The 11,368-nt window shown below is 38.7% G+C and overlaps 1 protein-coding gene across 1 annotated transcript; it reads left to right on the top strand.

The window, feature by feature from the left end:
- Positions 1 to 219: 219 nt before the first annotated feature.
- LOC100549224 (HEAT repeat-containing protein 3) lies at positions 220 to 10,993 on the top strand. Its single transcript, XM_010717990.3, has 10 exons — positions 220 to 413; positions 537 to 624; positions 1,681 to 1,793; positions 3,437 to 3,546; positions 4,277 to 4,417; positions 5,207 to 5,490; positions 6,165 to 6,255; positions 9,244 to 9,401; positions 10,450 to 10,532; positions 10,786 to 10,993. Exons 1-10 carry the CDS (start codon positions 361 to 363, stop codon positions 10,976 to 10,978), a joined length of 1,314 nt encoding a protein of 437 aa, XP_010716292.2. The 5' UTR covers positions 220 to 360; the 3' UTR covers positions 10,979 to 10,993.
- Positions 10,994 to 11,368: the final 375 nt, after the last annotated feature.

Below are 11,368 nucleotides of genomic sequence, written 5' to 3'. Positions count from 1 at the left end.
GTCCCACTGGTGCCAGCTGGCATCAGGTCTGTGCCTGAGCTGGTGCCCTCTCATTACACACCTGGAACAGGGTTTGTCTGCTCGTAGAGATGACCTCATAACTCAGGCAGAGATTTATAAGCTTGCTCAGGAGCTGAAGGCCCTCGATTCTCCTCAGAACTGTGATCTGCAGCCAAAAGGCCGCATCCGCACGATCCAGACCAGCTGTGTGCCCGCTCCCCTGACTCTGTGTCTCCGCAGCTGCAGCACCCCAGCGCCGAGGTGAGAGAGTACGCCTGTGCCAGCATCTCACGGCTGCTGCAGCAGCAGCACGTCATCCCGGCCTTCCTGCAGAGGGACGTCGTCCGCTGCCTGGGCCCCATGCTGCTGGACCGCAGCTTGGCTGTGCGTGAGACGGCGGCGGGTGCCCTCCGGTAAGCTCTGGTCTGCGTTCAGCGCTACAGGGAGGGGCTCCTGCTGTGGTAAAAAAAATATATTATTATTAAACGTTTCTAGAAAGTCTCCTATCTGATCCAAACAAATTTATTTTTTCCTAGAAATCTGAGTGCTTGCGGAGGATTTGAAGTCTGTGATGACATGGTGACCCAGGACGTCATGACACCCCTTGTGGCACTTCTCAAAGAGGTGTGCTTATTCTTAGTCTGTTTTTAAATTGATCTGGCTCTTTATATATCTTTATTTCCAAAGTAGTTCCATTTTTTGCAGCACTTTTAAGATAGATATTTGGGAGAAGTCTTTAAAAGAGTGTCTCAGTAGACCTAATAGCCTCTCCTTATCTTTAGGAGCGTTAACTGCTGTACGTTTTGAGTATTTCCCACATGATACAGAATATATTGCTTTTTCATCATTAGGATTTGTTAGTAAACCTACAATACTACAACTCTACATAGATATATGTAAATCTAAAACACTACAAAATTATGTGCTTCCTGAGCTGGCAGTTTGGGTCCATGGTAAGGTGCGTTGCCTGGGTTGTTTTTTTCTTAAGCAGGCTGGTGATTTGGGATCAGGAATGGCATTTAAGAGTAGTCTGTTCTATCTGTCAGGATATTTTGCACATCTTTATTGTACTAAGGTTTCTTGGTGAACAGTTTGTCTTAATGAAAGCTTAAATTAGAGTTGAGTAGTTACTGCTTTTGTAAAACAGTGTGTACTGAGCACTGTTTTTTGGTCCAGGTTTGCAGTGCAGTTTGGAAACTGCATTGGGTTCTGTCAGCTGCTGTCTTTGTATGAGCAACTTTGAGCAATACCATCATTTTCTGTATGTTTTCAGTGTATATTAAATACGAGTAATAGTATTACTGTAGAGCACAGTAAGATATATAGCAGAATAAGTCTTTGTGATTAGAACTGCTGAAAATTGCATACAAGCTCTATTAGCAAGAAATGGCTTTTCAGGTTCTAAAATTGCTAAGTATTTCTTTATTAAAAAAAAAAAAAAAGTGTTCCTGAAGTCTGAGTACAAAGCTAGTGCTGTAGGAGTCTGTTTCTACAGGAGAAAACAAATCAATCATTCAATCCCGCTGTGACCCAGTTTTCACAGTGAACAGAAAACTAGTCAGGTTTTCTGATATTAAACATTTGATGAGAGATTTCTCAATTCCCTCTGCTTTGAACTTTTTAAATCTTGGCTTTTCTCTTGGCTTGTTTTCCAACTCTATTTTACTTATTTGGTTGTAGTGTAGCAATGGACTAGATGCTAACCAGCTCTCCCCGAAGAAACACAGAGAGATGAACAAAAATTACATTGAAGATATAGCCAACGAGGCTATCAACTTGCTGTGGAATGTGTGGTGAGTTCTGCATTAGCACTGGTCTCTTAGAAAAGCTAAATGAAGTTGCTGCTGAAAGAGCACGGTGGCTGAGGCAGAAAGGAAGCAGCTGTCCTTGCACGAGCAGCTGTGTTCAATTGCCCACCTGATTTCTGCCTTCAGCTCCTGATGTGACTGACTTAGTCATATGGCGGGTCCACATCTGAAATACAAAGGTAATCCGTGATAAAAGATCAACTCATAAGTGAAGATTTTAAAAATACATGAAGGTGGTCTTTAGTTTCTTTCTATCGATCATCCTCAGTTGGGATGCTGTTTTCTGAATGTTCTGTCATAGACTCTGTGAAGACAGTTGTACAGTTTGAGTTGGGTGGTGCTGCATGCAGCCTTATCAATGTCTGCTGTAATACAGGGGGCAGATGTTTGAGCTTTGGTTTGCTTTTCTTACAGCTTACTCTCTCTGCAGGTCTTCCCAAAAGTTAGTATTAAGTGTTGGAACAAACTGCCCTGTAGTGACTGAAGCACTAATAGATGTGCATAATTATGTGAGAAAAGAATATGAGTAGCTCAGTTAGTAATCGGCACTGGAACCACTAAGTAAATGGAGAGTAAATGCACATTTAAATGAAAATCTTTTCTGAAAGTTCTCCTGGAATTTGGTTTTCTCTTTATTTTGTAACAGCTGTGCATTTCTGGTCCATAGAGAATTTTGTTTTGTGCAGTACAGTATTGCAAAGGAGTTCCCTGTCTGTCTGACTGGATGCTGACTTGAGTCCTTATCTGTAAAGCGTGTTTTCAAGGGGTTGAAAGCAGTGCAGGAACTGCTTGCTCAGCACCTTGCATGGCCTATATGGACAATTTTTAGTGTTCTTTTTTTTATGACAGCTTTTGTAGACACCAGTGCTTTGGAAGAGGAACTGCAGTCATTAAGCGTGCTCTAAGTCCCTTCTTTGTGCATTGAACCCTGTGGCTCTGATCACGAACTGCTGGCATCACTGCTAAGTGTGGTGCTGATCAAACTGGGGCTGGCCTTGATGCTGAGACAGTATTTTCACAAGTGGATTTCTGAAGAGCACTGTAGGTAGTTAGGTCCTGTGTCTTTTTTAGTTAGAATTTGTCTTGTATTAATATTTTAGTTGAAAAATTGAAGTAGCTGTGAAAACTTGAGGAGATATGAATTTCACAGTTGATAACAGAAAGAAACGACACATTTAGCATTGTTTTGGTGTACCTTTCTGGATATCGGGCAGCGGTCACTTTGCAGAGTAAATGACTGCAGTGATAGGAGAGGCAGCAGCCCAGTCTCTGTCAGGATGTGAGGGTGAAGTCATCCACGTGGGCTGGTGGAGGGCCCATGGCTGCCTGTTGTGCTGGTTCTGTTCACAGAAGGTTGCTCTTGGCCTGATAAACTCCTGAATAATGTGTGTGAGGAAGCAGCTGACACAGGGCAGCTTTTCTCAGAGATATCCCGGGAATCCCAGCCCGTTTTTCTGTGTTTTGTAGGGTTGGCCATAACTGTGATGAGCTCTTTGGCTAATATGTCATTCTTAAGTAGGTCTTAAAACTATAAATGTGAAAAATACCAAGTATGTGTTACTTAAAATTTCGTTAGAATTATTTTCTCCTGGGAAAAGTGTTTTATTGATTTTTTTTTAATGCATTAGTGAATGCAATGGTACAGCAGTATCCATATTCAATAAAGAAGGGTGTCTGGAGGCTGTGCTACATTACATTAAGAAATTTTCCACGAATGTGGATCTGGCTATTTCAGTAGGTAAGTTACAAAAAGAGGAGATGGGATCTAAAGATTTGGGTTTTTTTCTTCACTGTCTGAATGTAACACTGATGTCAAACCCACTGCATAATGCACCTGCCTTAGTGTTGCTTAAACAGCACACTGGATATAAGACTTTGAATTCCCTTCTGAACAATACTGTGTTCAGAAGTCCTAAAGGGGAATGGAGCCTGGATGGTAACCATGTAACATGGGTGGAAAAAGTCTGTGGAAAGAAAGTGCTTGAGGGAGGTGTATTTTTTTTATTATTTTTTTCAGTAGATCAAAGTATATGGTCCATCTGGAAACAAAACAAAAAAAAAATTAAGTGGCTCCTATCATTGTGAACGCATTTTTATTAGTAGTATTGTAATTATGGTCTTATATAGTCTCAGTGGTGTCTGTGCTTGCAGCACTTTCTTTTGTATTTTCCTTAATCAGTATACAGTGCAGAAATTGAATTTCATGTAGCTGAAATTGATACAAGTTCTGTGTCCAACAGCACTGTCCTCACTGCCCTACCTGCAGCATGTTTGCTGAAGTATGTCTGTTAACCTCAGCCACAAATTGTGAAGGATGGTGTCATGCTGCTACAGTACGAAGCTGCATTGCATATTTTTCCCCTGTGTTTAATTATTCCAACTTTCAGGAGTACAGTGCTTTCTTGTTAGGAGACTGAAATTTACTATTGGATTTGTTAATTAATTATTGCTTTTTTCCTTTGCTGCAGCAAATTGCTTACAGGCAGTGACAGAAGATAATCCAGATCTCCTTTCTTCATTCAGTGCCCCTGTGCAGCAAGTCTTGGAAACAGTGATGCTGTGTCCAGAGAGCACAATGAAGCACATCCTTTTGAGAACACTGATAGCAGGTAGAGTGTCTGGGGCATTCCTTCTGTTGTTTTGGGTGGCACAAGAGGTAAAGGAGGATGGGAGAGCCGGAAGGCTTCCTCTTCTCATCTTCACATCCTCTTGTGATGATGTCCTGACATTAGCTGTAAGCAGTGCTTGCATAGTTGGTTCATGAAGTTATTTCTTCCTCTTAGGATTGTGTTTTGTGCTGTACTGAAAACATAGACCCAAATGTCTGTAAAGAATCATCTCAAATGCTTGATTCTGAATTTGTTACTGTGGTCATCCATCTTAAATGTTCATTTGGTTTTCACAAGTCAAATGAGTCAGTGATAAGTAGTACAGGCATTGTTTTGATCTTACCTCAAGTGTGGGGTTTTTTACCTCAGATTTTCTGCCTTGTTCTCTCTACCTCAACTGCTCAACCATGGTGACTTTTAGTACTGGAGTGCAATAAATGAGTTTAATTGAGAATACTCAGAAAATAATTATCTTGTGGATTTTAATTTTTTTTTTTTCCTAAAGGTAAAATTGTCAACATAACTCCTTATAAATACTACGTGTATTCTTACATACTGGAATTTCTCCAAGCTTGAGGCGTGAATGTTGGGCAGCTATTACATAGCAGTGTATGGAATGCTAAAAAGAAAAATGCAGATCTGTGGAGAAAAGATTGTGGACTCATGCAGAAATACAAGCCATAAGTATTGTAACTCACAGAGACTGTGTCTTCACAAAATATACAGCTCTTACAGAGCTGGGATTTGACAATTTAATGCATTTTTATGTTTCAACTATTTCATGTATAGGCACCATCTGGAATATCAAGGAAACCATTCCACCAGGCAGCCTGGGAAACATGGTTAATGCAATCCTGAAGATTTTCTCAGAATCATTAGCAGTAGATGCTGGTGAAACAATTATTCGTATGAATGAAGCTGAAAAAAACAGATTAAAACCTGCTGCAGAGGCAGAAACCGAGGAAAACGTGATTGATGTTACAGACAACTGTGCTATAAGTGAAGATGATGGCATGGAAGAAATACCTAAAGGAAAAGGCAGTGGAGAACATGACATCTCAGACCTGCTTCCAGTAAGTGTGTCTGGCTGGCTCTGGGAGCTTTGTGCGTTTGAATGGCTGTTGCTGTCTAGTGTTTGCCAGAGTAACTGCTAAAGTCACTAATCTCAACTCCCAAATGGCTTGTCTGTTTTAGCTAAGACTTCAGAGCTGAGCGTGGAGAATTTCAGCACAAGTTGTTCAAATGTGGTCAAGTTGAGCAACACATAAGGAAAGCACATTTCCATTTTGTCGGCTAGTGGGAAGTGTAGGCTTATCTGACTCTTTTACCTCTAGCTAGTGCAGGAAGTCCTGAGCCCTGCGTAAGGTGAGTGTGATGTTTCATGACTTTTAGCGTTCAGTGGAGATTGCAGAGAGATAACAAATGCATTCACTGTTCTGTGTGTGAAAAATAAAGTAGAAATAAATATTTCTGCTAGGACTTTAGGTAACATCTTAGTAATCTTTTCTGTTACAACTGTAGTTCAGATGAGATTTTTAAAAGTAAAATTTGATCCCTAGTAGAGATGGTCATCTGAAATATCTGTCAGAGTGATGATAGGTAGATAGATCTTAATGTTTTCTCAAAGCTTTGCTGAGGGGTGAGAAGAGGAATGGCTGGGTTGTATTTTTCACTGACAGTCTAGATGCTTTAAATTACACTGAAATATTGTTTTCCAAAATTAAATTTTGCATCTTTTTTTCTTTAGTCTGATAAATGGGAACTGAAAGAAGTGACAGCCTTACTGATGGCTCAGCAGACTGCTCTGGAAATCATTGTTAATATGTGCTGCAGCGAAGGTTTGTAGGAATCTCTCCCTCCATTGCAAGTGGTGGTGTGGCTTTAGTTTCTGGGATAAGTCATGTTTAGTTTGCCATTTGGTGATCTTAACCTTTAAGGTGAATTTGCATAGAATTGTCATTCCTGCCTGATGCCCTCATCTGGTTGACAATCACAGTAATTAATTCTACTACTTATTTAAGTATTTTTCTCATTTAAATAACTTCTACTATTACACATTTTTTGTACTGCACATACCGTATGATTTAAAGGGGAAGGCTTTGTTCTGAGTGCTTGTGCCAAAGATAACAGTCCTGCAACAAATTCTTTGTTCAGTTAGAGTGCAGTCTGAGTGTTAATCTGATACAATATTGATACTATATAGTAACAATATTCCTGTTACAGGAATGGAGTATCTATTTTTTTAAGGAGAGAATTCTTCTGGTTTTGACTGAATTACTGCACATCTTACATTTAGGTACTACTTCTGTTGCAGAAGAAGTAAGAGGTGGCTTTTGCATGAAACTCTAGCAACAGCAGTGCAGATGTAGACTGTTGAGATCTCTGCCTTGATGAGCTTTCTTTTTTCCTTTTTTTTTTTTTAAAGAAAAATGCTGGAGGGGGAGTAGGAAAAAGGTATAGGATATCTTTTTTTGAACTCTGATAATCAACGTGTTGATGGCTTTTCTCCAAATCCATGGGGAGACAAATAAGTGATTCACAAATTCTGTTTAAAAACAAAAATCCTGTGCATTTTAGTCACTAACACAATTTGTGAGGCTGATGCAAAAGTAATCATATAGGAGATAACTTTGTAGGTAAATCTTTTCACATCCTAATAAAATCCACAGTAATACCCAAGTATTCACATTGGTGATTTTTTTCTCCTATGGCAGAAGGAAATTCTTCACCTTATATGTGAAGCTTTTTTTGTAACTGTGTTTCTCATCTAATGAGCTGTAATTCATAAGCTCTCCCCTTTAATTGGAAAATCTCTTGCGGATGAGCTGCATATTCTGCCATTCACTCAGTGTAATGTAAGGTTGACTGTGTTGTATTTCACTGCAGTATTTCACCCATACATGGGCAGACAAAATTGTAGTCAGTAGAAGTTAAGAGGAATCCAGAGACAGTTGTTGAATTAATTTTCAAGTTATTTGATAACTAAAATAGCTTTTGCCATTATGCTGACTTGATGAAAACACTCAGTTTGCCACACAACTAAGGGAAATAACCAGGCTGACAAATAGATGTTTTTTGGCTGGCATTTGGGAGGAGAAACAGTACTCTCATCCTTAGCAGGCATGGAGCAAGCAGTCAGGAATCAGCACAGTTGTCCAAAGTTCACAGGTTGTCAACCCTAGTTAGGATAGGATTGCCACAGGAAATGCTGCTGTATTTCCAAGAACATTACAAGAAACCTGATCTTAGTTGTGGACTGATCCAATTTCTGCTCTCTGAGCTGTGATGCCACTGCTGTTGTTTTTGTTGCTGAATTGCTAGGTCAGCTGGTAGTACAGTGATCATTTAATTTTCAGAGATTTTTTTCTTTCTTTGCTTTAAGATGCTGCTTCTAAAAAACAAAACAAAACTGCTTCCATCTGCAAGAAATGTATTGAAAAGGAGATGTCAGCTTTATTTGCATGTTTGTTCTTGCACTGGGGCAGGGCCTTGTTGGTAGAACATGAAAGATGACATGTTTTCTCACGCAGAAGTTAGTAACACAGTGCATTGTGGAGGTAGAATTAATTGGGTGTTACCATAAGGAAAAGAATTTGACCATGTGATCAGGTGGTCACAGCCTAACAAGTTACTTTGCATCATATAGAAGTAGTCATCACCTTTTAAATAAAGTTGTTATTGAATGCAGGTGCTCAGTGCAGGAGAAATACAATAAGAGAGTAAATGAATGTATTCTAAGTGAATGACTTTACATTTTGCCACAGAAGAAGTGCATGGTAGTGCACTAGTCTCTATAGGAACTAGATGACACATTAATCTTTTGTCAGACAAAATTACATGATGGTAGATATTAATATGTATAATTTTGTCACATTAGTTAAATATCCTGACTTTTTAACAGGGGGAGAAATTTCATCATTCAGTGAGGAGGATCATTCCTACTTGTAGACTTAGAATTTGTGTAAACACCAGTTGTGCACTCGTTAAAATGTAACCAGATCTGAAACATTAGATAGCTTACTGTAAATCCTGTGGATGTAGGAATATCAGGTTAAATGTAGGTGATGGACTTGTGCTCATCAGGCCAAGGCAACTTTTTGCCACAGACACATTATTTACTTTGTTGTAGCTGTGTCCATTGATATCCTTACTTCAACACCTCTCCCCACAGAAAATATCAACCCAGCTTAACTTATATATTTGTACTTCTAATTTACTTAAAATATGTTGTCTGAAAAAGCTGTCAAAGGTAATTTAGATTGCTTTGGCTGGCTGTGTTGTCAAGATTTCCTTTTCACTAGCTTTCTGTGAAAACAGCATCACCTTCATCCAACCCCATTAGTGCCCACTTAGAAGAGGTCTCTCTGCGACTTCAGCATTCTTAGACAAAATGGTTGCCTTAATCTGATTACAGGTATTAAACAGGTTAAATGAATGTGTGTGCGTGGTTGAATCTATCTCAAAAAGCAAATTGGTACAGTCCAAGTTAAAATCTTAGTAAATGTTTAATGTTTCTCAAGAAATGCTTCTTTTGTGCCTTATCTGATATCTTTAAGTAAAGTATAGTTAAGACCAGAGGATGAGGTGTCTGTGTTTGGAGAATCTCTTTCATAAGAGTACATGTTCCATGAGTGAATATAAAATAAGTTATTTTTTTAGTGTGACAGCTTAAACAAAAGTGGTACTACATTTGTAACTGTGGCCTAATGGTTCTTGGGTTATGTGTATTTCATTAGGGCACTGGAACTTAAGACTTAAACCAAGAGCTGGAGCCAGGTATAATTCTGTAGTGAGGTCACATTTACAAATCTTTCTTCTGTTTTCAGATCCCTCTGATGATGAGTGGGAAGAGCTCTCCAGCAGTGATGAAAGTGACCTGTTTATGGAAAACTCGTACAGTGAGGGCAGTGGGCTGCTGATGTCACCCCTGTGCCTCTCTGCTGAGGTTCACTCAGCATTTCTGAACAACCTCATTCCAAAGAAGGTATTTTCTTTTGTTTCCAACATGTGCTACGTTCTCTCGTTTGTGTCCGATTTATATCCTAAGTTAGGCAAACAAATCTCTCCACTCCACCTGGAGAAGATGAAATTTATTTAAAGACAACTTAGCTTTTTTGTTGTTATTTTGGTTTTTGTTTTCTCCTGGAGATGTAGCAACATCTCATGGGTTGTCTTTGTCTAAATAATGTAAGTTGGAATAGAAGATTCTTATGTTTTAGAACCCTTGTGCTTTGTTGTCTCTTGTTTGTTTTTTGGCCATTTTGTTGTGTTATAATTAATTTGGCTTTTTCAAAATACAAAGGTTATTTCTTGATTTGGTTGTGAAAGAGATGACCTGCAAAAAGAAAGGGAAACTTGATTAGAAGCTTGGCTGCCAAATGTCCGTGTTAGCTGAGGGAACTGGAAGTAACCTGTGTGAATAACAGTAGTCAGCACTGAAAAAAATGCACGTTCCTCTTTTACCCTATTTAATACATGGTGTCTGAAGTACAATATCTGACACTGACAAAAATTAAATTGCTCTTGTTCCAGAATTGTTTTGATAATTGTTATATAGGGTTGCAAATATAAGATTCCTGATCTCAACCCAATTATTAGTGTGATCAGCATTCACTTGAGGTGAAAACTTTCAGGGCTTTTTGTACTCAATAGCAGGCAGTGTAAGCTTCATGTTAAAGTCTTTTAAATTTGCAGCTATCTGAGAATTCTGTAACAGTTTGTGAGAAGAGAGATTTAAAAAAATGAAAAAGAATAGTAGAGATCTAGAAAATCACCTGATGCACAGTACAGAAAGAAAAGCTGTGCTAAACCTGTGTTTGATTGCTCCATTTTTGAGTGAATGAGGAAGATTTTAACATTTTTAGCATGTGAGTGTTTGTTACCTTCGAAGCTTTGAGGACAGTCAAGTATGAAATACATATATTTGAGGTATTTGTTTGACATTAAGCTAAAAATTCAATCTTCCCATCCCCATGCTTTAGAGATGAAAAACAAAAGCCTTCTTGCTAAACCTTTCTTTTTCCCCTCCCCAGATTCTTGAAAAAACTGCTTTTCCGAACAGTGTTGCTCTAGACATCTGTATGCACAATCCGTCTTGGAAACCGTTAATTAAAAAGTAGGAATTTCATTGTCTCTCTTACTACTTTTTATATATACTCAGTTTTAGAGCTCTTAGAAGGACTGTTCATTTTGGGTTACTTTTAAGATCTGGAAAATGGCAGATCTGATGCTTCACTTTCAGTGAAGAGATGCAGATCTTTGGGTAAACCGCACACCAGATTACATCCTTACTTAAATTAAGATCCTTCTCTGTATTTCTGCATTTATTTACAAAGGTCTGCTAAGTGCACTTTTTGTTTTCATTTCAGACTAAACACAGTGCAGTGTAGAGCTTTAACCTGTCTTCATAGCATTTTGTTGGTGTCAGATGTGGATTGCCTTGGAGGAGCCTCAGCACTACAGTCACTCGCACAGCATCTCTCACAGCTGATCTTTTCTAAAGCAGGTAAGGTGTTTAGAGGCTTGCTGGCCTGTCATGTAGGTCTACACATGCATAGGTAGCCACTATGCATCTTAGGTTTTATTGCCATTTTATTAATAATTGTATTCTATTAATCATTCAAAATAAGGATACTGAGTATCAGAAACATGCTGACAGAGCAGTGTACAGTGGTATAGTGTGTTTACTCAAATTGAATCTTGAGCAATTACACTTCTAATGCAAGACTGTATTATGTTTATGCGTGCAAGAAGAAAGTCACTAAGTTAGCAGATGAATCTTCCCTTGCTTTGAGACCAAAACTATTTTCTTGAATATATTAGTGATAATAGCAATTTTTCATCAATCAGCTGTGTCATGAGAAAGATGGGACCTTTTTCCTTTAAATGTGGAAATGCTCATGAGGGAAGAGTATCCAGGACAGTCTGTCACATATTTTTATTTGAAATAAT

The sequence above is a fragment of the Meleagris gallopavo genome, chromosome 13 (assembly GCF_000146605.3).
Source record: "Meleagris gallopavo isolate NT-WF06-2002-E0010 breed Aviagen turkey brand Nicholas breeding stock chromosome 13, Turkey_5.1, whole genome shotgun sequence".
NCBI classification, from domain to species: domain Eukaryota; kingdom Metazoa; phylum Chordata; class Aves; order Galliformes; family Phasianidae; genus Meleagris; species Meleagris gallopavo.
Note: the sequence above shows the minus strand (reverse complement) of the source record. Positions and strands in the feature narration are given on the sequence as shown.

Coding starts and splice junctions, on each gene's coding strand:
- LOC100549224 (XM_010717990.3), top strand. CDS start 361: ATGCTGCTGGACCGCAGCTTGGCTGTGCGTGAGACGGCGGCGGGTGCC. Junction 625..1,680: donor TTGTGGCACTTCTCAAAGAG/GTGTGCTTATTC, acceptor ATTTGGTTGTAG/TGTAGCAATGGACTAGATGC. Junction 6,256..9,243: donor TAATATGTGCTGCAGCGAAG/GTTTGTAGGAAT, acceptor TTCTGTTTTCAG/ATCCCTCTGATGATGAGTGG.